Raw genomic sequence first — 27,235 nt, forward strand, 5'->3', positions numbered from 1 at the left:
AAATTCCTGCTAATAATCTCAGTCCCATGAACATTTTGGGGACTGTGTAGGGAGAGAGGGTCAGTGGGACCTCAGGGCTCTGCCTTCACAGACTGGCCCAGCCGCCTCATCGTCTGGCATGATGAGTTTGGTCAGGCACAGGGACCTTGCACAAAATATTTCCTCCCCAAAGGAGGGAGGGCTTGAGAAGTGAATCTGGACCCTGTGAAATCAGAGCAGCTTAAAATTGCTGAGAGGCTTTGAAGGCCTTTCGAGCTTGTTGGTCTCCACTGCTCCCATCTTCATTTCAACTAACGCATCTCTCCTGCTTTCCCAACAGCCGTATTGAGTGGGTCTGGCTGCACTGGAGCGAGTACCTGAAAGCCCAAGATGAGTTTTACACATGGATTCACAACATGAGGGTGACCTTGGAGCCTGACATTGAGTTGCAACTTGGCTTGAAGGAGAAGCAGTGGCAGCTGAGCCATGCTCAGGTTCTGCTGAATGATGTCGTAAATCAGTCAGTCCTGCTGGAAAGGCTGCTGGAGGAAGCTGCTTCCTTGTTCAGCAGGATAGGTGACCCCAGTGTTGATGAGGATGCTCAGAAGAAAATGAGAGTGGAATATGAAGGAATCAGACAAGAAGCTCAGGTACACTTATAAGGAGTGGGAGGTGTTCAAATCGCACCAGTATTCATACATTTCACCAAACAGTACTGTTTGCTATCTGCTCCTTCAGTCATGGTGCTTGGTAGGACTGCAAAAGGAAACAAAGCTGAGGACCTCTGTTCCTTCAGTCAGTGAACTGTTTGCAACAGTTGTCAAGTTTCAAGATGAGCTGTTAATTGGGATGCTCTTACACAGTGCCATACAGTATGTTGTTGAAAAGTAACTGCAAGCCGCTTCCTGTGTCCTAGTGAATATTGCTTTAGGCCATCTCTATATAAAGTTTGAATTGTTCCTAGTCTTTCAGCACATTAGTGATTCTTGTATAACCAGATGCAAAGTACCCATTCCTAGAGCCAGGGAATATTACAACCATGCACCCTTGTTGGAGGAAGTAACGTTAGCCCAGATCCAGAGCTGCACTCCCTGCCTGCAGAACTGGGAAACGTGGAGGTAGGAGTCAGCTGTGGCCCAACACTTTGCTCAGCTCACCATTTCCAGTATCTGAAGGATTTTTTCATGCACACATATACTAGTTCTTGCCTGATGCTAATCTTCCAGTTTCAACAGTCATTAGACAGGCTAGTGTAAGACATCCTACTTCATTTTTCAGTACCAGTGATTTCCTTTGACCCTATTCCTGAGTGAAGATTTCAGAAAGAGCTCATGCTTTTCACTTTTAAAAGTCAGGTAAAGACAGGACTAGACCTTGTAGTGTGGCTGAGGGGCAGACACCTGTGGGTGGGTAGAGGAATTCAGTTTCTTACTAACAGATCAATAGAAAGGCTCAAAGGTATATTTTAAATATATGTATAGACACATCTATCCCAAACAAAGAAATTAAAACCTGGTTTTTGTCTCACAGTGGCTTCCAGGAGTTTCATAGTCTAGGGTTACCTGTTGCAAATACAAATAACTTCCATTACATTGGTTCTGCTATCTGCCTCTGTTATAATTCTGCCTTCTATTTATTCCTACACCTACACCTGAGTCTAGAACTGGAGCCTGACAGTGATGTATGCTTTCCCTCCCTGGGTGCTGTCATACAAAGTTAACTTCAGATCACACTGGAAGAACAACATTGGGATGCTCATGCCATTTCCCTGCTTGCTCTATGGATACTTTTAATGAAAAATATCCCAAACCTCTAAACAACAAAAAAGTTCTGAGCTGGCACCTTTTTTGAGCATGAAATTCAGGTATTTTTTAGCCATAAATATACAACTACTGCTAATGTCTCTCCAAAATTGAGAGTATATTTTGTAGTTCTGTAACTGCAGCTTCCACAGAGAAGCCACCAACAGATTCGAGCCTCTACACTGATTGTTTATTTTTGAAGGTGGATCTTGATTACAAGGCAACTGGTTTTACAAATAAGAAGATTTGTGGAAATTTAGGTGTTGTCAATCTAGATTGCCATTTAAAATTCTCATCACTCCCTCCTAACCAAGATGTGTCTTTGGTTTTGAAGCGGGAGACAGTCATTAGTTATTTTAATAAGGCTGTTCTTTCAATCCAGTAATTTGAATACTCAAAGCCAGAATTTGACCTGTCTGAGACTGGTTTTACGTAGTGTGATTTCTCTCACTGACTTGGATACATGCTGGTGTAAATGAGATCAGGAAGTGGCTCATAGTAGTTAGACAAAATACATCTTTATGTTTCCAGTCAACTGAGACACCAGAAAAAGTTTTTCTTTGGCATTGGTTATAAATAGCACATTTCATAGAAGGATGGAGTGAGAGAATCCAGTTAAGAAATCCCTCTTTCAGGAGATATGAAACACAGAAGGGAGTGAGAGGCCTTGGATTTTGCAACCAAAGTAAATGCAGAGTTCATCATCTAATGCCAAGGCTACAGGCACCTTGGGAATCATGTTGGAAAGTATAACACTAGTTAGAGAAACCCTGACATCTCTTCCAACAGGTGGGAAGAGTGAATGAATGAGACGCAGAGTTGTAAGGGGATTGCTCCTGCCCCTCACATGGTGAGAGGCGAGGCTAAATGTGCCTTGCAGATGCCAGCTGAATGCCTGAGCTGCCTCCCAGAGGAGGCTCTCTGGTGTTTGTAGATTACACTTGTGTTTGAAGAGCATTTTTAGATCCTGTGCAGTTGTCCAACTCTATCAGAAGACAGGCTGTTGGTCAGTGTTTCTTAAATGGTTTGCCTGTGATATTGCTTCTCTGGTATGAGCAAATGGTGGTTTTCTGTTGGTTTTTTTTTTTATTTTCTTAGTGCTAACATGTGTTCTTAACATTTCCAAATTTTAAAAGCACATAATTTTCTTTTAATTGCATCGGCAGGAATATTTTTAGTTGTGGAAGCCATTTCCTATGTGCTTTCCCTTGCCCAGTAATTTACTATATGCAGATGTAGATGATTGTGTGTTTTAGCATAAATAGTGTCTGAAGATGGTAAGAAAAGTTGATATACAGTATGTTGATATTAAGACAAATATATAAAATATTTCTGAGCACAGCAAATTAATTTCAATCCATGTTGTCTCTGTTAACTGAAACCTAGATAATTATAATGGGTTTGCTTAGGCACCCTAGAACTAAGACTAAAAGCACCAGGAAGGGCTACAGGAGCTTTCTGTACTCTACTTGAAAATCCACGGTGGGTTTAAAGCAGGAACTTCCTTATGTGGTCTAGATTGCCTTCTGGAGGAGACTCACTTGCTTTTGCTGACTGTAAGGGGATCTTAGGGGAGAGGGTTTCCTATGCCTTTATCCACCTTCCTTGAGTACCCAGGGCTGGGCATATCCTGCTCGGACACATTTCTTTCTCTGCAGCCCATGGCAAACCCATTCTTTTCCTGTCAGTGCTCTCACTCTTTCCAGGGCCATGTCCTTCATAATGTCTCCTCACATTATCCAAATGCATGTGGACGTTGAGTTTCACACTGTCCTGCTCCCTGAACAGTTAACCTAACAGGAGCGAGTGATACCATATTTTCCATCATTGGAAAGTTTTCCTGCCTAACCTCTTGGGGGGCCAACTCAGCCAGCTCTTTGTAAGCCTTTTGTCTGACAACTTGCACAGTCTGTCCAGATTCATGGCATCTATTCCTTGACCTGATAGACCAGCAGCACACCCAAATTGTGCACTCCTTTGTTTTGGCTGAAGAGCCTTGTCCAAGGGTGGGTCATTTTGACTTCCTTTTAACCCCCCTATATATTAGCATAAGATTTTTGAGCTTAGTGTCTCCACTTTGATATTCTGATTTGCACCCTTTGGAGCTTCTCTGAGTGCAACAAATTAGCCTAATTACCTGGAATCAATAAGCTTGCCCTGACTTGGTTCACATGGGTGTGTGGCCCATTTATGCCGCTACAAGGTTGCCTTCTTCTAGTCCCTAATTTGAGGTCCAGGAGTGAATTGTTTAATCTCTGCAGATGTGAGAATCAAGGCAAGGGGATTCAACAATTGAGATATTCTGCTGGATACATCTTGGCCACAGAAAACTGCAGCCATAATTCTGCCTTTTGGTCTCATCCAAACACATGTATGGGTGGTGCAACATTTCATCCTCCATGGGAAGCAGTTGTCCCTTAGCTATCACTCTTTTGTCCCACAGTGAGTCAACTAACTTTAGGGGAGTCACTCATCATTTGCACAAGTCACCAGAGACTGCAGTGGCAGTGTAGAAAACACACCAGTGTTGTACCACATGGAGAGTGGTGGCTTTGTACTTAACCTAGGCTTAACCACGGGCTTAACCTGTCCCAAAGGTGAACAGCAAAGTCCCAGAGTGACCACAACCCCCAGCACGTGGGAGATCCTATGGTGACTGATTCTTATGCCATTCTCCTGTTGGCCTGGCTGGAGAATAGACTGACAGAGTGGTGATGGCTCACTGCCACCTCAGGCAGGTTGGCAGGTGTGGGGACATGTCCAGAGCATCACAGAGACAAGGAAAATGCAGAGGGGACTTAGCAGCTCTGCCTACAATTGCAGCTGTCACCCTACTCCTCTCTGTGGAGGGCAACTGTGAGGAAGCTCTGCTCAGAGGCAAGTGATGTGTCCTATATTACACAAAATGAAACTCGTCCCATCATCTGTGGTAGCAAAGCCTTTCAAGGGTGCTGCAGGCACTAATGGATTATGCAAGGAAAGGTTTTTTTTTTTCCTAATGTACCCATAGTGTAGCTCAGCTGCTCTCTATGCCAACTGGTAAAGGGCAAGAAAAAAATCAGTCTGATTTTCCAGAAAATAATACTTAAGTTGGATATTATACTAATGAAGTAGCAGAGCAGGATTCCTTGTGATTTGTGTCAAAATCAAAAAGGCTTAAACTTCAGCTAGCAAACAAGTCTAGTCTGAGCAAACGTGACTCTGTCTTGTTGTGAGGAGTGCCAGACTGGATCAGCAGGGAGCAATTCGTGACGTGTAGGCCCCTGTAAATTCAGGGATTGTCGGTTATAGGGTGCACACACAGCAACTTGGAAAATGAAGCCAGCTTTCCATAAGCTTGAATTTGCTTCCAGCATCTTTGATACCACCACAGAGTAGTTTGTGACCTGCTAAGTGAGTAAGTGTGAATGTGCCTGGACTACACAATTGAAGATGATGGTCATTTTCTGTGCAACCTGTTCAAATAATGAACACTTTAAAACAATTTGCGTGCCCCTGATGCAATCTCTCTTATTTTTGTTTTGAGAGATAAGGAAAGTCAATCTGTTGTGTGCTCATCTCTATTTTTAACCAGCAAGGGGAATATAACTGCTTGTGTCCTAAAGTAAAAACCAGAAACAAACTTCCGTCTCTTTTCTTTTCTAATGAGAGAATAAGATGTTGTGGGTAGGAGAGGCAAAAAATTCACCTGAGAGGACCTTGCAGTGTGTCTTCTCAGAGACTAGACATTGAGAGCCTGCAGCACAACACAAATAGGGACAAGTCTTTATGTATTTTTGTAGTCTGTTCCTCAAGAGGAACTTTGAATTCCTGTGGAGGCCAAGTGTTATGGGGGCTCAGGGAAAGGGACTCTTGTTTATAAGTTCTGGGTTACAATGTGAAGGAAAAAGAGCCAGATAAGCACTGTCCTCACCACTTCTGATGTCTCTTGTTACAGAACAGAGTGAAACTGCTTGAAACGATAACCAAGGAACACGAACAGTACAGCGCCAATGTCAACCAGTTTCAGTCGTGGCTGAATGGTGTGACAGAAAGATTAAACTGCTGCATTGGAGAAGCAACCAAGTCTTCAGCAGAGGACAAGTTAAAGGCACTGAAGGTCCTTGAACAATATAACTCTAAAATGGAGTTAGGACTGTGTGTTTTTCATGCCTGTATGTGTTGCTCAAACCACACAAGGTTGTACTTGAGAAAAGAATTACGCAAACTAGATAAAATGATGATTTTAACATAGGCTAGGGCAGAAGAGTTGTATCAGGTCCTAAAACTCGTAGTACATATGGTTCTCCCAACTGTAGCATGAGTCACAAACTGGTCTGTTTTGTTTTTCTTAAAGCCTGATCTCCTACGGTTATGTGATTCTTTGAAAATATTGTCCTTTAAACTTGTTTAAATAAATGGTATTTGTTAAACATGACCCAAATAGACACTAAAAGTTCCCAGATTTTGAAAGTTTAGAGCTGGTTATGAAAATACCAGTTTTGAGAACAATATCCATTTTTTTGGTGCCACTACTTCAATTATTTAGCTTTAAAATCTCTGATATCTAACTATTAATATTTCTCTCGTATCTGCAGCTTCTGTTTTCTTTGTCAGAGACCCCAGGTGACAAGCATTTATGAAAATCAAGCCAATATTTTCAGAATTATGGCAGTTAGTATTACTCAGAAATCAGTCAAATTATCAGTCTTGGCTTCTGGTCACTTGTAAAAAGATATATTTTTAAATAAGAAGTGAAGAACAAAATACATATAACCAGGAGAGGTAGTCTTTTTTTTCTTACTGCTTTCAGCTTTCCCCCCAACTTCCCATTCCTGCAGATAATCTTTATTTAACTTATTTTTGCAGGAAATTGCAAAAGACATTAGGAATGGTGGAAAGAAATGGAAGCACCTTGAAAATCAGTGTGCAGAGGTGATTGAGAATACTTCTCCACTCGGAGCTGTGAGATTAAAAGATGAACTTGAAAAGCTAAGAAAAGCCTTGGAGAAGTTGAAACTGCTAAGTAGTGAGGAGGAGGAGAGATTGCTCAAGATCCAACAGTCAGAAAGTGCCTATAAGTACCAAGCCAGACAATTAGAAGCAGACATCCAGGAGCTGAGAAAAGATCTACAGAGACTAGAAAATGACCTGAACCCTGGGGAAGGGGAAAAGACTGAAGATGAGTTTGTAACTCTGTGGAGAAAATGCAATGTAAGTTGTTACCTTTCGTACGGAGGATCAAGTGCAGCCACAGACTGAACATTTATAGTGACATCCAACAGGTGCCTGTCCCATTGGTTAAAAGTGATAAGGAAGGAGTATGAATGTGCATGAAACAGACTGAGGAAAATGTGACTAGCAACAGTGGAATCAACTGCCCCAACCTTCACCTCACACTGCACAGAGGGAGCAGGGTGGGAGGATGTGTTGGAGTTTGTGTCTAGAGTTCAAAGGAACCATATGCAAAAAGAGCACAATACAGAGCAAACAACACAATTTGCTCCACTTAAAAAGAAGGAAATTAATGCCTCGCTGTGTATATAAATACATACAAACATACACAGACATAAACACATTTTTGAGGTATTTAGTAAGACCATTTTTACATTATATCCTTCATCTGTATAAGATGAGTATCTGTATTCCTTTACTGGCAGACACATCATCATGACTAAGAAGTCCCAAGATTGAAACAATCCAGTATTTACACCAAAATCAATGTCGCAAAAAATGAGTGCAAAAAAATTCATCACACATAAAGTAGATAAGAATCTTTACCACTCATTTCCTCTCAAGGGCTGGTTTTGCATTTATTATCTGTTCTCAAAATGCCTTTCACTGCTGTTTGTATGTCTAGAACTCAGCAGGACTAGCTGGGAAAAGTCTATGCAAAAAGGATCCACAAAATTTAGACTGGTTCAATCCAGCTACGTTTGCATGAGTTTTAGCTGTTTTGTTTCCCTGAGTCACCCTAGAATTAATGTTCTGCATATGTGAGCCTTTGAGAAGGATCTGTTCATGCAAACAGACACTGCTAAGACTGCTCCAAAAATGCATCTCATGTTATGTACTACAATCAGCAAACTGAAACTGGGTCTGCCTGTGATTCACTCTGTTTAAACAGTGAACCCTGGAGATCAAATGCAGAGGCTGGACAGTGTGAGGAGAGGAGGGGAGAGGAGAGGAGAGAGCCTGCTGGAACAAAATTGTTCCTGATAATGTTTTCTGTCTCAGCAAAGTCCACCCGATCCTTACAACTAGGAAAAAAACCACTGAAAGGGGACTTGTGCATACCCTGAGAGACAGCCTTACTTCTTCACTTCATGTGTCAGACACTATTTAACGTGTAATTTGTTCATTATTTTTATGACTAAGGCTACGAGAGCAGCTCTGGCTGCAGAAGAGTCAAAGGTTGAGAGGCTGAAGGCTCAGCTTAAGGAACTGCTACGGTTTTCCCAAGATGTGCAGCCACACGCTGAGAGCGTTGTCTCTGCGATACAGCAGTATCAAAGGTATTGGGAAGTCTGATTATGATTGGGGGGTGGGGGGAGCCTTCTCTCAGATATTGAAGAGATTGACAGGGGCCTAAGAAAAAAGTGATATGCCATCCAGTTGTACATGATGGGTAGAAATGAAAAGCTTTTGCTAATTACATCCGCCTCTATGTTTCAGTAAAGCTGTAATTTCAGCCATTTGCTGGGAGCTGTAGGCTGCTGGTCATTTTCAAGCAGTGATCTTGCATCATTGAAGTTGTGTATGGTTTGAAGGAAATTAGATTGTTGGCAGCTAATTTGATCTTATTAGCATTTTGTAATAATAATTTGTGTATTTTGCTTGTCTTTCATGACAGCAACTAGAAAATCAGGACAGGAGCTGTGGTAGTAAACGGTTCAGAAGAATTGTGGCCCTCCCTTGTTGAGTTTGTTGTGGTGACTCATCAGCCTTAGGAATTTTTTGGCAGAGTTTATTCTCCTTCTCCTGGCAGCTTATGTGCACGTTCCTGTTTTCAACTTGCCTTGGGTTGGAAACTCTGAAAGTTTAGCCTCTTCCCAGACTTCAGTGTTTCCGTTTCCAGGCTGCCTGGAATCAGGAAGTAAAGAAGCTGCAGCAAATTTGCAAACTAGAAGAAAGGATCTTTTTTTTTAAGGGGAAAAAAAAAAGGTTAGTTCTTTTCCTGTATCCAAGCTTATTTCCCTCTGTCCAGTGCGCAGTATGCTGTCCTGCTGAAAGGGTTATACGTCATTATGGGAAACTATTTCAGTTTAAAAACCAGCAAAGAGGAGCAGAGAAGGCAGAGAACTTGTCTCTTTGTAGAAAATGGCAGCTGCTCTTTTGCCAGCTTCTCTCCAAAGCTTCTTTGGGAAGTCTGGCAGCTTCACACTGAGCCTGGCAGGGGCAGCAGAGCAAATGGCAGAGGACGTGTAAAGTCGGGACTTTATATTTGCGGAGCTTTTGGCCTCTGCAGTCTTGCCTTTGTTTAGCTCTGTCATGTCCCAGTGACACAGGTAAGATTGTTGTTTCTGTTTTTATAGAAAGGTAGTATTGATCCTGATTGACACTGCTCTCACCTGCCTGTCTTGTGAATTCGCAGGATACTGTTCCCATATGAATATAGATTTTGGGCTGTGTTTTGCCATATCAGACAGGATTCTGCAGACTGGGAGGTCAGGAAAGCTGAGAAAAACAGGAGGCAGCTGCATGGGGTGTGTCACTGCTGGGCCTTGTTACTCAGCTCTGTTTTGGATAAGCCTTTATAAGAGAAGCCTGGATATTTATTGAATGCTTGCTGATTTTATTTTTTTTTCAATATATATACACACTTAATATAGCTGTGCATGTATGTGGGTACATATTCATAAATACAAATCTTTAATCAGAATCACCTATATGTATTAATAGGTGGATAGTTCAAGTGGTTCTGCAAAATTTAAAATAATGTTTCTGAAATAAAAATGTATTTTCCACATTTTTGTGGGTAACATAGGGTGATCAAAGACTTCTTAATATAATTTTTTTAAAGGAACAAAGACTCTATAATATGTAAAACAATACAGGCAACTGCAGTTACATTCTAGACACTCTTAGCTTGTTCCTTCGTCAGTAACTTAGACTGCTCTGATAATATGATTTGTTACATCACCCTGGTGATAGCAGCCAAGAAAGGTCATAAACATGGGTAGACTGCTGGCTACCAGAAAGGCAAAGTAATTCCTGATATACAGTTGCACAAGAGACAAATGTGTCTTACAGCATCTAAATAAAGTTTTGTCAGATGTCTTTGACTGACAGAGCAGCTGTTGGTGTGCAACATTAGGCTCAGATAGTAAAAAAGACTGAGGCTTTTGTGCTGGATATGGTTTACACATGAGTATTGTGTTAATTCATGCCTTGGTGAATAGGATGTTTGGACTCGGATTTCTTCATAATCCTTCCCTTGGTTGTCACTTTATCCTTGCAGTGTAAAAGGCAAGACTTCTAAAATGAGCACTGATACAGAGACCCAACTGAGAAGACTGTTCCAAAATCCCCTGCAAAATTTTGAACAGTGGAAGCCATCGGTCCAGATGCTCTTGGAGACTCCAGAGCCAGCACTGGCTCACATTGAGGTAGCAAACCTGTTACTAAGTTCAGAAAGGATACTGGGTTTGTGTTTGACCAAGCCTGCACAGAGCTGCCAGTCAGCCGCAGCTGGAAGGGTCTTTCCAGTATGGCAGGAAAACCCACAGTACAGATGGAGGTCTTTACTTAGTTCTGGCTGTAGCACCTTGTCTTACTTTCTACCCTCCAGTTGTTTATCTGGAGTTGTCAGCTGAGTAGGCTGCATTAAATTGTTAGATATCTTTGACGATGATGATAATATTGTTTAGCATTAGGCCAGATCTCCCCAGGTGGGAAGTCTGTAGATTCTGTTAAGAATTGTGTAGTGATATAGTCATGGGATTATAATGCACGATTTCTGCATGTGCCCAGCAAGGTGTGTTTGTTATTTTGTCATCCCTGTGATCTTCAGACTAAATGTGTCTGTGAACAGGGATGAAATTTATCCTCAGGATGAGAATTCAAGCTGTCCTTTCTGTTGGTTGTTTAGGCCTCTCCTCTGCACAGACAACTCTTTCCATAGTACAGCTTTCCTCTATTTCTGTTCACAAAATGGATGCAGCCCTGGTGCCTCTAACATTATCAGGAAGACTTTTCCTTTAACTGGGCACTGTCCAGGTACCTTCTGTTACCCCTTGTTGGCCCAGCATGCTGTTTTTACTTGACTTTGTCATACTGCTTTGGTTGTGTGACTTGTGTGAGAATAATATGATTATATGGTTTTTATTTTTTTGGTAAGATTTCACTGGAAGGATTTTTCTCCTTTAGGCTGCTCTAGCTGAAAGCTCCCAGTTCAAAGAGAAGTTCATGACATTACAGCTGAAGAAGGATTTGCTAAACAATGTCCTCGGTGAGGAAAAAGCAGAGTCTTTCCTTCAAGAAGTGGCTGAAGCTTCAAAGGAGAGAGAAATTCTACACAAAAGTCTGCTGCAAAGCAAGAGCAAACTCCAGGTGAACTACAAAACCCATATACTCTCTTTGCCTGTGACAATGGTCAATTCTTTACTAAGCCAGTTTTGCAGATATAAATTTAGTACTAACCAGCCCAATCCCTTTTTCTAGGTTGATCAAATATTCAAATAAATTTGTGGTCTGTTGCGTAGTGTAGCTTGGTGTTTGTTCTGAACATGAGGTGGACATTGACAAAAGATAATGCCAAGGGATATATGTTGAATGTTGGATCTTTTTTCTTCTTTCTCCATCTAGAATTTGATATTGCAACACAAGAACTTTGATGCTGGTTTTGCACCTTTGCAGAAGAAATTATCTGCCATCAAAGCCAAATTAGATCTAGAGAAGGAGCCACGGCCTGACCTCTTGGGTAAAAAGACACAGCTCCAGAGACTCCAGGTACATTACAGTATTGCTTGTCTGTGTGATCCTCAACTAATTGTGGTCTTGTTTGTTTATATTGTCATATTTTATTAGCATTAGGAATTCAGTACCTGTTGCTTCAATTGATTGTGTGTTAGATAATTTCATTTGGTCCAGTTTATATCATGGAGTAAACGAAATTAATGCAAGGTAGATGAAGCACTGGCAAACTGAACTTGAGGGAAGGAACAAGCAGCTGGAAGCTGTTAGTAGCACACCTTCTTGGGCTAGTTGTATTGCTAAAGAAAATGTATTCTGATACTTCCCCCGGGAGTGAAATTGCACAAGATAGCCTGAACCAATCTAACTTCCTCCAAAGGAGTTCCCGTTGTTCCACCTCCTTTTGCATCAACCCCCTTTCCACTCTTTACCTTGTTACAGCTTTGACAAATGCTTGATTTACTCCATGGGCTGATTCATCCGGCCAAGATAAAAAAAAAAAAAAAAAAAAAAAAAAAAAAAAGAATCAAAATTTTCCTTTTGGTTAGTGTTTTGAACTGATTCAGGGTCCAAGATGCAGAGCCTGTTCAAGGCATGCAGTGGTATTACATGCCTGGGAGAGAACAGAGAAGAGCAGGAGGGAAAGAGAGAGGGGATGGGATGTGACTGCCATGGTGAGTTGTGGTGATCCAGCAATACTGTGCCACTTTGTCCTTGGTGAACACAGAGGTGTTATCACCATGGCTCTTTGTAGTACTTAGCTGGTTATACTATGTATCCTTTGGCAGCTTTTCTCAGCAACTTACCTTTTTTGTTGTCTGCTAGTAACATGTAAGGGCATCCAACCATTTTTTTTCAGAAACATTTACTCCTAGACACCAAAACAACTAATTTTCTTAGTGATTTCTTAGTGCTTGCTGCTGGGGTTTTTTGTCCTCACACTGCCAAATGGAGCTACCTTTAGTGTATGTTTTGTGGAGGTCCATGCCATATCTAGCACACTACCCATATCGAATCTGTCTTTTCATCTGCAGATGATCCAAGATGACTTGGCGGAACTTGCGATTCACATGGAGGAGGTAGAGAAGCTTGTTCAGTCAAATACCACACACAGGCATGAAATGAACCAACTTTTATCTGACTCTCAGGCCCTGAAAAGATCACTGGAGGTAACGTAAAGAAGAGTTCTTAGTTGCCTGAGGAGTTGTTAGTTACCACTATTTAAAAATGTTTAAAAAATCTTTGAGCATATGACATTAAATGCTTTGACTGACAGATACTTTCACTGCAAGGGAAGAAGGCACTGAATTCCTATGACTTTGATAATTCTTCCAGGATTCTCTGATTATCTGTCATGTGATTTGCCTTTGGGATAGGATACCATCCACACAGATTTTATCACAGATTTTATATCTATATAAATTATTTCTGGAGCAGGCCTGAGACTTCTGACCAAAAGACCTCATAGTTATATTATCATGGTGGTGCTTGTACTTCACAGATTCCTGGATAAGGGTTTTGTACCAAAGTGTTTGATTTTTTTATAGCTTCGTGACCTAAAAGTTGATGAGAGAAAAGTGCTGCAATTTCATAAATACTTGTTTTGTGCTGAGGAAATTTGTAGCTTGTAAACATACCTATAAACTGACCTTCCGAAGCAGTCTCAGAAGAACTTATTAAGTTACCTTAGTTATGCAGTTCACTATAAAATTACATATGTTAAAATGCTACCCAAATATGCACTGTGGAATTCTAGTTTCAATCTGAATAATCCCATTTATCACTGAATTGGACTTTTGCCAGAAAAGTCTGTACAGTCATTTCTGATTCAGGGAGTGTAAGATGTACAAAAAATCCAAACATGCATATAGTCTTTATTCAGTTTCAGTGGAGAAGGAAGGGAGCTACTGTAGTTCTTAATGCCCCCCCGTGTGGTTGAATTCAGGCCTGCAGGAGCTTGAAAGGTGTTTTCCACACCACTGGTGCCAAAGGACAGTTTTTTGTCTTTTGTTACTAGCTGTTTTTTTCCTCTTTGCCCATGAGATTCTGTGCCCATCATACTGTTAGACCCAGTAAAGACACTGTCTTTAGTTTCTGACATATTTTTATAATTTGTAGATGATGATACAGCAGAGTGAGGACCACGTTCAGAAGCATTGGGCGTATAATGACAAACTGTCGGACCTCCAGCAGTGGATCACAGTAACCACGGAGAAGATTGATTCCTACCAGGATGCTGATGGAGAGCAGAACATCGAGGGCAGGATAGAAGACCTCGAGGTGAGAAAATCGTCTTAGTTTAAGATGTTAATTATTCACTTTGCAGCATTCAGACATTGAGAATGGGGGTTTCTAGTGAGGATTTCCTAGTTTGGGAGAGTAATGATGGTTTGTTCCTCCTGTGATAATTATTCGTTGCTGCTGCCTTCCTGCTTTTCCCTCTGTTGTGGGGCATGGAGCTAGGTAAAAGACAAGAGCAATGAAAAATGGCTAAAACTGTTGAGATGGATAAAGTATTATCAAAGGAAAGGTGGTTTTAAAAAGAGCTCTACCTGTCAGGGTGATCTCCCTGGACAATACCTGCCTTTGCTGTGTGTAGTCATCGATACATTGAGCATTACTGCCATTTTAGCCAGCCTTAGACTTTGTTGAACTGAGCTGTTCCAAAGCTGCCAGCTTTTCCCTGAATAGCAGTACTTTGCATGCTAGAGTTACTCTGGTAGGTTACTTCAGCTGGCAGCTTTTGTCTTCCTGTGGAAAACCAAAAGATCTCATGGGAAGGTTACAGAAGGAGGAGCATTGACAACTTGCACCCTTTAAGTTTTGCCATCAGCTCTTTGACCTGCATTGGCTCTTTGCAAGAATCCACAGCATTTTTTTTTTCCCGCTAGGTATGTTCTAGCTAGTGCCAACAGAACCAGCATAGTCCTGGACTGAACATGGCCTTCAGTCTGACATAGCCTCTGCTTTACCCAGGATACCTAGAAGTAATTGTAAGGCTGTGCGTTTCAGAGATGGCTAGCTGAGTTTCCAGATAAGGAGATCCAGCTGCACCTTGTGGAAGCTCATGGCCAGATGGTCATGGAGAATTCTTCTCCAGAGGAAACTGCCCATGTCCAGGCAGAGCTGGATCAGCTGAAGGAGTCGTGGAAATCACTTAAGGAGATGGCAACTGGGTAAGTGTTCATGTAGATCTACCTCATCTCCCTTCCATGGGATGCTCTTTACTGCTGTATGACCAGACACAATTGATGCTTTATGCTTTGTGCTGTGAAAGTGAACAGCCATGTTACAATGCCAGAAGCAGGATGAGATTTTATTTAATACTTTGTAAACTGAAAATCGTTACTTTCAAGAAAACTATTTTAGAGAATCCATGAACCAGAGTCTTTGAATCTGCCTTTACCTCATGCTTGGAGTAGGCAGTGTCCTCTTAGGACCTGGCTTACCCTTGCATTGTCAGTCTGTGTTGGAGGAAATCCAGCATAGACTAAGTGATTTCTGCTGTTCTGTCTCACCTTCCTCTTCTCCTTGCTTTCTTATCTGGAGATACCTTCCAGGAGGGTATATCTGCAATGGGACTTGTGCCTTTTGCAAACTTGCAGAAGTATAAGCCAAGCTAAAATCCTCACTTAGCTGGGAAATGAAGACTTAATTTATTTTGCCTCCACTGTGCAATGTCAAACTACTGCTCATATTTGCTAGTCTGTGTTAAAATTTAATACTGTGTTGCATGCACAATTATATTTGTAAATAGTGTCAAAATAGGCATAAAAATGAAATTACTAAGTTGAAGAAGGCTTGATTGTACTGCCTCCTGTTAATAGAAAGGAAGGTATATTGTCAAGGTAATATTTTTATTCCCCTGAATAAAAGAAAACAAAACACTTGGAAATGTTAGAACCAGGGTACTGGTGCTGCTTTGAGACACTCCTGTCTTGCTCTTATTTTGCTAAAAAGATGTTGGGAATAACTGTAATAGTGCTAGTAATAGTAATAACAGTAATAACAATATAATAACAATGTAATAGTAATAGTGCTAGTAATAGTAATAACAATATAATAATAATAATAGTGCTGTTTCACCAGAGCTGTTCTCCAGAGCCACAGTCAAAATATGAATGTCTTACCATTAGATGTTCCACTGCACTGATGTCTCTTGTTTTGTGTTTTCAAGTCTTCTTAAAAAGTGGCAGTTAGATAGACCAGTGGCTGATAAGAAGAAAAGAGCACTTGTGGACAGCAGATGGATGTCTAGACCTGCCTTCCGTCTTTTAAATGTAGATCCCAACCATAAGCAGGTGAGATGGGTATCTGCCTTCATATCAGCTTCACAAGAACAATTTTATTGCCTTGATCTGATATTATGGGTTACAAAGTTGGAAGCTGAGATCTTGCAATCAGGCCTTCAGAGGATACATCTGACATAACAGTAAAGGGTTTTTTGTTGCTGTTGTTCTGTAACCTAGGAGAAGATGGGAGAAAGGCAAAACACAAGCAGCCACTTGAAGCTCCTACACAACTTTGAAGAGTGGCTACGAGGAGAAAACACTGAACTGACCAAAATTCTTGCTGGGACTCCATCTTCTACAGAGGAAATTAAGGCACACCAGAGCAAACTTGAGGTTAGTGTTCAGGGAGTGAAGAGGGAGACAAAGATTGCAACAAGTGAAAGTTCTTTCAGAACTAAAAAAAACCCCAACAACCAAACCCAAACAACAACAACAACAACCAAAAAAACCCCAAACCACCTCACCAACTAAGCAACCCCAAACCCCTAAAAAATCTCCAAAGAACAGACAAAAAATTCAAACGTTCTAGTCTCTGCTTTAGAAGACTCTAGAGTAGATGAAGCTCAGAAGCTTAAGACAAATTTCATCTCTTCTACTAAGAAAGGTCTGCCAGAGCCAGAGTGGTAGAAGGGAAGGGAGCACCTGGCATCTACCTGTTGGGCTGGACGTTTCCAGTGTGGGATGGTAAAGGTGTTCATTGAAAGAAGTTGATTAAAATCAGTGTCTGGTATTTGGCCTCACTCTGAGTATGGTCAGATGCAATGGCAATGGAAGCTGTAAGAAATATAACAGACAGAAATATCCAAGGTTGCAGGAGTCCTGCAGATTAACCTTTGGTATCATTTCAGACCAAAAAAGCAATAACAAAAATAAATGTGCTATTCAAGAGTTTGATTTAGTACCACTGGTTTTTGGAATGCTAGTTTAAAAATTGGGGCCTTCTATAATTCTGAGTTGCTGCTGACCTTCTGTTTGCCTGCAGGAGCTGCAGTCTCATGTGCCTGATGGTCAGCGTCAATTTGAGGATCTTCTTCATCTTCATTCTGTCATTGGAAATTCTGAAGATCTGGAGGACCTGCGTTACCGATGGATGCTCTACAAATCTAAACTGAAAGAGTCCATGAGTTTGCCGGTAGGTGACAACTCACAATTCGTTGGTGACCTCTGCCATTGCTCTTTTATGTTGCTTCACATTGCTAGTCTTAATTCAACGTTACACGTGTTAATTACTTAAAGGAGTTGTGTGCTATCTTTTTCCCTTTCTAAGCAACGCTCAAAATATTTCTCAAAATGGAAGATTCAAAACAGAATGACAATTGGCTGTTGTCAAAGAAGGATGAAGTTTGGGACTGAGAGATATTTGTGTGTGGGAATAGTCTGGATATATGCCTAGTTCTAGGCACGTGGATTTCTATTTTTTTGCCCTTTCCCCACACAACATTCTCTATTGATTTTTTGTTTTGACAGTTCCTTCAATAAGAATATATTTGCTGTTCGTTATTTGTGTCTCCTGCTGTGAGACAGAGTGATCAGAATAGTCACTGACTCAAAGTAACTGTGCACAGAAGGACCTAGTCCTTTTCGAAACTGTCTTTATGGGCTAATGATTTGGAATGAAATAAAGAGGAGATTTATTAGTGCAAGAACCAAATTATTAAAGAAGTTACCAAGTTCGTGTATATAAGACATGCTAAGGATGGCAGAATTCATACCCATATATAAGATATTCCAGGGCATGCTGAAGATCTTCCCATGTTCTTAGGATAAACATATATAATTATTAATTAATACTTTTCTTGATAAACTACTCACATTTTGTGCTCAACTTCAAGCTACCATAATCAGAGGATTAGATTTTACAGGTTTGTATACTTTCTGTATGCAAGTGCTTTGTAAGGTATCTGAACTCAAACACCTATAATTTGAGACATTTGAAAAATTTCTGCCTTGGAAACCTTGTCTTCGAATCCAAAGCTTATTTAGAACACAAATTCTTTGAAGTGCATGGAAGGCAAGCCTGATCTCTGTCAATAAAGAGTTATATTTCTGAGAATTGTTTGCTGTTGATTGTAATGACTTACACTTTGTTAACCAAAACCTTCTGTAAGCATAAATATGGTCAATAGGTGTCAGTAAAGTCAAAGCAATTGCTGGGAGAACTGCTCATTGGATTCAAATAGTCAAGAACCTAAAAACATGTCATCTTTCTGCCTAAGGTGTGTTAAAAAGCTCATTAAAAAAAATCTCCTGCTGGTTCACTCTATCCAGGTTATCACAAATTTGAAAGAAACATCCCCTGTGAGGTGAATACTCATTTATAGGCTCCACTGGGATCTTAAGTTTATGCTTTTTTTTCTTTGGTTTTTTTTTTTCTTTTAAACAGATTCCTGGATCTTGGGAAGAACCAGACAGGTTCAGAAAGGTATGACAGTTTCCTATCACTAGCTAAAAAATGTTCAATCAGACATTTTGCAGAAAATTATTTTAAAGTTTTCTAAAGAGTCTTGAGATTAGTTTGCTTATTAAGAGCCACTCTTAAAGAAGTTGTTGATTTTCTCCAGATTTTAAGAGGAAAGATATTACAGAGTTTTTACTCTTGAGCTATGCTTGCTGTTTCTCTAGAAGCTAAATATCCATCTCCTGCAAGAGGAGGGGAACTCAATTCTTATATATCTACTGGCTATATGAATTTAATTCATTTTCCAAAAGAGACTAAGGAAGAACCTAAATATCTCTCTGAAGCATTTAAGGGATAATTGCCTAAAATAATTTTCAAAATGGGACTCCTAATTCTTTAGACACTTGTGAAAAATAATGCTTTCGGTCATTCAGCCCACCTTCTTTCTAATGCAGAAAACCAGAGAAGGGCAAGAGATTTGTTTAATGTTATTGGACTAAATCCTTATTCTTAGCAGCAGAATTCCTCCTGTGAAGGATTTTCTTTTCAAAGTGATGACATAAGAAACAGAAGCAGTACAGGAGATGATAAGGAGAAATTTAAAGAAAACAAAATGCTGCCAGTTTCTTATTAAACCAAGCAGCACTTCTGATCCCATTTTCAAAAAGTCAGCAAGTTTTTCTGTTGAACTTAGAGTTGAACCGAGTCTTTTTCTCTCTGTCATGATTTGCTTTGTTTACAGACGCTGTTAGGTTCTACTTTGTACTGTCATCTCACTTTCCACTTCTTTTCAGAAGGAATAGAATAAGGCTCTATTTACCCAACATGAAGTAGATTGAATGAATAATGTGTCACAGGAACATAATCACATAGTCATTTTAAGCTAAATCAAACCCTCAGTTTGTCCTGTTGCAACATCTCTTCAGAGGAGACCAATATTTAAAGGGTGAAATACAGTGCACTTCTTCTAGTGATGGCCAGAAGGCAAGATTTTTCTCATTCAGATGAGATATTCCTCTGATACTCAAATGTGGAGTAGCATCTCCAGTATTTTTCCCCAGCAAAATACTGACCAGTTTTAAGGTAATTTTCACATGTTTCCTGAATAGTTTTGGCCTCGGTTCAGCCTTCCCGAAAACCCCCAAAGAGTTTCTGTTCTTGCCTGTCTGGCTCAGCATTAATTGTTTCACTCAGTAAGGTCACCAGAATTTTTCAGGCTGGAAAAACAATATGACATTTTAATACTTGGTGTAGAGGCAGCCAAACATTGAGTAGTGCTGCTTTTCCCTAGAAGAGGCCTAAAGGGATATTCCAGAAGACTGACCAAGGAATTCTCTGATTTCATGTGATTTGGTTGAGTCAAGTTGGTTATAGTGAAAAACAAACCAAAAGCTTTAGGCATAAGCACATCTCTGCTACAGTTAGATGCCATTTTTTAATTCATCTGCCTCACCTGCCTGGGGGTACATGGTATATTTATTCATCCTTAAATTCTCCATATTAGACTGAAGCCTTCAGTTAATTTTCAAGGATACTGGAATAACATAATGGCAGGTAGTAAATGTTGGTCAATTATTCCTACAGCAAGAGCACAAAAAACACATTCTGTAAGTTTTTAATAGCTACTGAACAGAAACAAAGAGAAACAGCTCAGGGTGAGAAGGAATGAAGAACTGAAATAGCTCATAAGCTTGAGGGAAATGGCTCCTATTCACCAACAAGTGATTTGCAGTTTCCCTTCAGCCTGTACAGATGTTGTGGTAACTTAGACCCTGCTCACTTCAGGGAGATTTTGCTGACTTCAGAGATTTCATTCTGTGTTTAAATAGTATCATTACAGTGGGAATCCAAGTGCTCTAAGCAGAGATGTCTATTTTTTTTTCTTTTTCATTCAGGCAAAGGGTTTTATCAGGATGTGAGCCTGTGTTGCCATAAGATTTTTGAGCACTGTTTAGGAAAGCCAGAAAATAATGTTGATTCCTTTTGGGTGCATCACTGTTTGGGCTAAAAGAAGAGGAAAAGCAAGCTAACTGCAGAATTCATGGCTTTGCAGTTCACTTTAAATTCAGATTTAACACTTAAAACGTTGCTAAAAATGAAAGCAAGTTTAGGCAAATATTTTTGTATGCATGAATATCCTTTCAAAGCCGTGGTGAAGGAAACCAACTACCCTGAGAGAGCAGCTGATCTCAGTTACTATCTGCAGGAACAGCACATGGTTGGGGGCTGCATCACTGTGCTTGCAACATCCAATGAGTTTGCATGCAATAAGATCAGGTTATTTCTAATATGTCAGCTCCCTCATGCTTTTGAGCCACACAAAATCAGCAGAAGTGTCAGAATTTCAGGTGTTTTTGGACTGATCTCTGCTTTTTGCAACACAAGGTCCCCAGTGACTCTGCTCATCTCTCTTGTTTGAGCTGTGAATATTTTGCAGCAACAGCAGATCAGTCTGGAGAAGCAGAAGACCCAGCTGCAACCAGTCTCATTCCATTGCCTTCCAATTTTATTCCATTTCTAGCCTACATGGCCAAATGTGGGGCAGAATAGAGCCTGCTCCATGTATAGTAATGTGCTTTTTTCCTGATCATTCATCCACTGCTGAGGACATGCCCCCAGCCACTGGTGCCCTTAGGAGCAGTACAGGCTAATGACTGCGATGTGAGCAACTTCTTGTTGATTAACAAAAAACATTTGCAGGAAATTGCACTGGCTGCAGTGAGTTTTTAGCAGGTGCCAGTGACAGGGCAATGTAGATGGATATTTCTGCAGGGTACCTAGCACGCTCAGGAACATAATCAAGCAAATGCTCAATAATAACTATGATAAATGTTACTTTCAAAGGTTGGCTCCCAGCTACCTGAAAATATTCCATGAGCATTTTTAGCACAAGTAGGAAGTCAAAGCCTCATTATTTACAGGTCTAGGTAGCACTGTTTGATTTATTTTCCTGAGTGCTCAGAGTAATTACCCTTCCTCACTAAACAAACGATCTGGCTTTATTGTTTGTACAAACAAAATAATTAGAATTCATTACATCAGTGGTCAGCTAATTGCTTCCTTTGAGATTCTGCTAAGAGTAATCTCCTATAACATACAGACAGAAGGAACATGTAATTTAATCTTGTTTAGAGACACCATTGATCTGGAGTCAATCAAATTAATGCAGTCATTCAGGAAACTGTGCGAAGCAAGAGCTGCCACAGCTTGCCAGGAAGAAAACAGTAATGTGCTCTGCTCTGCTCAAGTGCAGATATGACAGGAGTTCTTCATGGCAGAAAGTCAGACTACAAAAAAGCACAGTGAGTTAGTACCTGTGTTAGTAGTGCCTCTCTAGAGCAAGTATGTGGCCCATTTTTTTTCCTGAAGTCCTGCTAGGTGTTAGGTACTTGAAATCTTCTGTACAATTACATTCTCATTAAAATGAAAAAGACTTATTAAAAGGTATCTTTGCCTCAGTTTTCAAGACCTCTTTTATAGGTACAGATAATATCTCTCTATTTTTTTTTCATCTCTGAGCCTATAAGCCTGTACTTACCTTTTTTAGGAATTATACCATGACCTAAACACAGAAAAAAGGGCATCTTAGTGCTAAAAATTAGCAGATAGAACTATTTTCTCTCAACAGTGATGTTTATTCTAAAGGAAACTTAGTTAAAAAAAAAAAATCCCTGAAAATCCTGACTGCCTCTTCCTGACTCTGCTTCCTGACACTGCTAAGCATGCTGAGCCAGGCAGCAGCATCCCCTCCTTTTCCAGCAGGCTCACAGGCTTCCCTTCATGTTACTGCACCTGTGAGACTCCCTGCCTGTCTGCTCTTATTTCTGTAGGTTTCAGTTGTTTACCAATTTACATTACAGTATTCCCAAATGTTAGAGGCTCTTTGTTTGTTGTTTGTCTGGTCCTGCCACATTTGTGCCTTGCCAATGCACTCTCTTTACAGTAGTGCTGGTGCACGGTGAAGATGTCTTGCTTCCCAGGACATCTGGTTCTTACTTTCTTTTCAGAGATGTGTCCTTTCGTAGCCTGCCATGTTGTGAAATATTTGCAGATTTTCACCAAGGAGATAGCTCAGAACGATTTTCTCAGCAGATATAATTTTACTTCCTAACTGAAAGGTAACGAGAGAGAGAGATTTGTTGAGCGATAGCAGAATGCAACCAATTTTCAGTATCTATCTGAAAAATGTTTTTAACACTACTATAAAAAGCATGGCAAGAAAAACTCTTCAAATCGTTACCTCAAATTGTATTAGTTTTTGAAAAGTAAGCCATCATATTTTTGAATTATTAAAATAAAATGCAAACAACATTCAAATTATGTATAATGACTGCTGAAATTTAAGAAAAGTTTGATCTTGACTTGAGAGAAGTCAATGGTAAAGCAGCTGGAAACTTACATTGCTGATAAACTAGCTCTCCGAAAAGTAGTACAGCCTTGCTCTTAAAACATATAGCAGTGCTGTGGGGATCCTGGTTGATGGCAAGTTGAACATGAGTCAGCAATGCCCTGGCAGCCAGGAGGGCCAACAGTGTCCTGGGGGACATCAGGCAAAGCATCGCCAACCAGTCAAGGGAGGGGATTGTCCCACTCTGCTCTGCACTGGTGTGGCCTCACCTTGAATATTGGGGCAGTTTTGGGTGCCACAATATAAGAAAGATATTAAGCTATTGGGGAGTGTCCAAAGGAGGGCAATGAAGATGGTGAAGGGTCTTGAGGGGAAGCTGTATGAGGAGTGGCTGAGGGCACTTGGTCTGTTCAGCTTGGAGAAGAGGAGACTGAGGTGAGACCTCATTGCAGCTACAACTTCCTCGTGAGGGGAAAAGGAGAGGCAGACACTGATCTCTTCTCTGTGGTGACCAGTGACAGGACCCAAGGGAATGCCCTGAAGTTGTGTCAGGGAAGGTTTAGGTTGGATATTCCAAAGAGGTTCTTCACCCAGAGGGGGGCTGGGCACTGGAACAGGCTCCCCAGGGAAGTGGTTACAGCACCAAGCCTGACAGAGTTCAGGAAACATTTGGAGGATACTCTCAGGCAGCTGGTGTGACTCTTGGGGAAAGTCCTGTGCAGGGCTAAGGGCTGGACTCTATGATCCTTATGGGGGCCCCTTCCAACTCAGCATATTCTGTGATTCTGTGTGATATATTTGTTGGAACAAATTGTATTGCTTATGAGTATATTAAAAACTGGTGGAGTACTCCTGTGTTTTTATTTGAATTCAATTAAATTCAATGAGCAGCTCAGCCCCTCACTTTAGCCCCTGTCGTGAGATGGGGGAGATTTGGAAAGGTAAAAGTGAGAAAATTCTAGGGTTGAGATAAAGGCAGCTTAATAATTAAAAGAAGGAAACAAAGTAAACAAGTGATACAAAAAAATCCCAATGGCTCATCACCAGCAAATTGATACCCAACCAGGGCAAGGATAGACCTAATAAAACTCCCTTTTTACTGCTGAGCACAAGGTCCTATTGTATGGAGAATCCCTTGAGTCAGTTGGGGTCAGCTGTCTAGGCTGTGCCCCCTCCCAACTCCTTCTGCACCCCTAGCCCCCTCGCTGGTGGGGTGAGGTGAGAGGCAGAAAAAGCCTTGGCTCTGTGTACTCACTGCCCAGCGAGAACTAAAACATGGGTGTGCTACCAATACTGTTTTCAGCACAAATCCAGTTCATAGCCTCATACAAGCTGCCCTTTTAACTCTATCGCAGCCCAAACTAGTACAACTGGTTTAAAACCCTCTTACCCTGTTGTGGACCTTTTGCAAATGGGGATATTGCAAAGGGATATTCCATGCCATAGAGTATCATTCTCAGTATTTAAAATGGAGGAGGTGGCTGGGAGGAGTCAATCGCTGCTGGGGGACGGGCTGGGCATAAGGCGGTGGGTGAGAAACAACTGTGTTGTGCATCACTTCTCTTACTTGGGTTTTATTTTTTTCTGTTGTCTCTCTTTTCATTAAAGTTATATTATTATTATAGATTTTATTATTATTTTATTTAGATTATTAAACTGTTCTTATTTGACATGACATGACATCCCAACCCACAGGTTTTACCTTTTTTTCAATTCTCCTCCCTTTTTCTCTGGATGAGGGAAGGGGGGCAGAGTAAGTGGCTCTGTGGTATTTAGTTGCCAGCTGGAGTTAGACCTCAACAACTGTTTATGTGCTAAACACAGGACCAAACGAAGGACCTTTTCTCCTTGCTTAGAGGAGAAATTATAGAAATTATAGAAATCACTGCTACTTAAACAACTTGTCCTATGACATGCTTCTCCTAAAAATGTGTCATGTTGTATATGCACACAGAAGCTAACCTTTATAAACCTGCTTGTGTCACAGTAGCATATGGCACAGTAATTAGGTCTAAGTGACTTTGCAGCAGAAATTTTGAAATATCTGCTGTATGTGACTGCTGAAACCTCAGATACAAACTGCTGGCTCTTCTTGTTTTCTGTTTTTTAAATGAAGCCTTCACCAAAGCTTCTAGCTTATCATCCAGACGTGTTGAAGGACCCCAGAATCCCTCCTGAGAAAGAAAACAAAGTCTTTAATTTGCTTATATACTTACTTATTTACGTACATACGCTTAGCTCTTCAGAATCGAAAGGAATGTTAAGGTTGTGAAGTCAAGCAGTCTGAAGATAGAAAATGTCAGAGCTAAAATTGCTTGTATGACCACAGTTAACCTCCCTTCAGCACATTTATTTTGGTAGCTCTTTATGAGATGGAGAATGATAAGCACAGGACTCAGTGAGGCCCCACTTATTATTCCTTACTTATTCTTCACTGCTGGTTGCCTAACCTGGGCAGTGTTTGCATTTAGGAAAATTCATTTCTGAATGCAGTGGCTCACTGTCCTTTTGCAAAGGCCGTAGAACCTCTGATCAACAGTATCCATCTCTTAGTTCCTGCTGTGGTTTATGGGACTGTGCTTTGCCCAAGAGCATGTTGGATGCTCAGTTTTGTGGTGACAGTAGTATCCAACTCCCTCAAATTATTTCCCCCTTGAAAAGACCAGTTGGGATTTGCAATATGTTGTTTATCAACTCATGACTCTGAGTTGAGAACTGATGAGGAGCCCACTCCAAATTATCTCACACAGAGGTAAAAACCCAATTTGCTTTGGTTTGAGAGCAGCCTGTGATCTCCCTGGAACTGATCTCTTCTTCTGGGCAATACTCTCCCTCTGTGAATGACAACTGAATAAGCATCCAGTGGGATCTCAAGTGGCAGAAGCACAGGGCCTGTGTAGGTTTGTGTAGGTTCAAGGGGAAACTGGACAAGTATCTTGAAGAAAGATTCCCTGAGCGTTAAATAGATGCACAAACTGCATCAGGTTCAGGAAACTGCCTGAGCTGAAAGTAGCTGGAAGCTGAGAATATTAAGGAGAGACTGTCTATCCTTGCTTTAGTACCTATACATCTCTGCCTGTTGCTGTAGAATAGAGGATACTTGGGCTGGGATACAGCACTGGCATGAAGCGGAATGGCTGTTGGTGTCTGTATAGTGTCTGTAGGACACTAGAGCCTTGGTCTCTATCCCTGGGGAGAGCAGGAGTTTTCAGGCAGCAGTGCATTTTTCAGGAAATGCTCTGAGGTCAGAGGAATAAACCCAGACTAAATATTTTTTCTCTGCTGGATCACTGAGTCAGTGGTGCAGGTATGATTTTTGTCAGGCACACTGGTGACATACAAGCAGCAGCAAAACCCCACTAATGAGCTTGGTGTAAGATGCTATATTGCTCTGCTCCCTCAAATAGCTAGATTAACTGTGTGTTTTCTTATACCCTGGAACATGGTCAATAGCAAACTTGGGAGAGCACTGATTTTTAGTAAAACACTTCAGCAACTTACACAGGAATATTATGGAGCAAGTTCTAAAGTGCTTTTCTGCTGTTTCCCATCCAAGTGATTTTTCACGGTGTGTTTGGTGAGGAGTTATTAACTGCAAACAGATTTAAGTTCTGAGGACTCCCTAGATCTAAACCGATGCTTGTCATTCAAATGCCCCAACATGAATCAAGTACAAATGTGAATGTTCACAGCCAGCGCAGTTCATTTGGTAACAAGCATGCATTTAGCATTACACAAAACACAGCCCTCCACCCCTTGACAGTCCTTGCTTGTCCTGGTATTTTGAGGGAGAAGGGGGAGGACATTTATTCTTGATGGTGAACTTTAAAAGTATATTTTCTTTTTAAATGCTAACCTATTCCTTTTCCATGTGTGTTTCAAAAATGTCTCTGACACTTTGGCTCAGTACCTAGGTATTCCAGCTGTTATTCTAAGATGGTGGAAATTAAAGTTCTGTTGACTTCACTGGAGCTTTGCCAGTTTTTCTCAGAGGAAGATTTGATTTCAGAATATTTTGTGGAGCCTAGGTCTGACATATGCACTGCAAGCACTGTGGGTGCTGGGTAGTAACTGTACCGATGCCAGTAGCTGGACTGATTCAGGAAGGGAAATTCCATGGTGTATCAAGGGTTACCATTCTGACCCTCGATCTCCTATGCAAATTAAATATTCAAACTGTCTCTTGCAAAGGTGGAACTGTGTTAGACTGGCCTTTTCTAATGCAGAATGATGTGCTAAAGGGTTGGGAGTCTGGTCCTGATTCCAGGCCCCTGATCACTTTGAGCCCAGGAGAGCAAAGGTTTGAACCTTCCTTTCCTGAATTTTCTGTTGGTGCCATAGTGTCAGGTCACCACAACCTGAAAGCATCTCTTTTTCATGTCACTGACCTAAAAAAATACCTTAACTAAGTAAAATTGAACGGCTGCTTTTTTCACACAGGGGGAGTCAGTACCCCAAATCTGCCCTGCTTTTTCCAGCTGTATTCTTGTTCCTGTTAAAAGTCACTGCGTCTCCTTCAAAA

At 40.9% G+C, this 27,235-nt stretch overlaps 1 protein-coding gene across 1 annotated transcript in view; it reads left to right on the forward strand.

Annotated features, from left to right (window-relative positions):
* Positions 1-27,235, forward strand: part of SYNE3 (spectrin repeat containing nuclear envelope family member 3) — a 67,076-nt gene that overhangs the window by 25,306 nt on the left and 14,535 nt on the right. The window contains exons 4-17 of the mRNA XM_017829839.1: positions 320-629; positions 5,719-5,880; positions 6,630-6,974; positions 8,139-8,275; positions 10,222-10,369; positions 11,130-11,312; positions 11,568-11,711; positions 12,710-12,844; positions 13,794-13,955; positions 14,688-14,851; positions 15,853-15,976; positions 16,145-16,300; positions 16,950-17,099; positions 18,351-18,389. Coding sequence (XP_017685328.1) covers positions 320-629; positions 5,719-5,880; positions 6,630-6,974; positions 8,139-8,275; positions 10,222-10,369; positions 11,130-11,312; positions 11,568-11,711; positions 12,710-12,844; positions 13,794-13,955; positions 14,688-14,851; positions 15,853-15,976; positions 16,145-16,300; positions 16,950-17,099; positions 18,351-18,389 — 2,359 coding nt within the window. The remainder of the gene's footprint in view (positions 1-319; positions 630-5,718; positions 5,881-6,629; positions 6,975-8,138; positions 8,276-10,221; positions 10,370-11,129; positions 11,313-11,567; positions 11,712-12,709; positions 12,845-13,793; positions 13,956-14,687; positions 14,852-15,852; positions 15,977-16,144; positions 16,301-16,949; positions 17,100-18,350; positions 18,390-27,235) is intronic.

Source organism: Lepidothrix coronata, unplaced genomic scaffold (genome assembly GCF_001604755.1).
Source record: "Lepidothrix coronata isolate B3197 unplaced genomic scaffold, Lepidothrix_coronata-1.0 Scaffold169, whole genome shotgun sequence".
In the NCBI taxonomy this organism is placed as follows: Eukaryota; Metazoa; Chordata; class Aves; order Passeriformes; family Pipridae; genus Lepidothrix; species Lepidothrix coronata.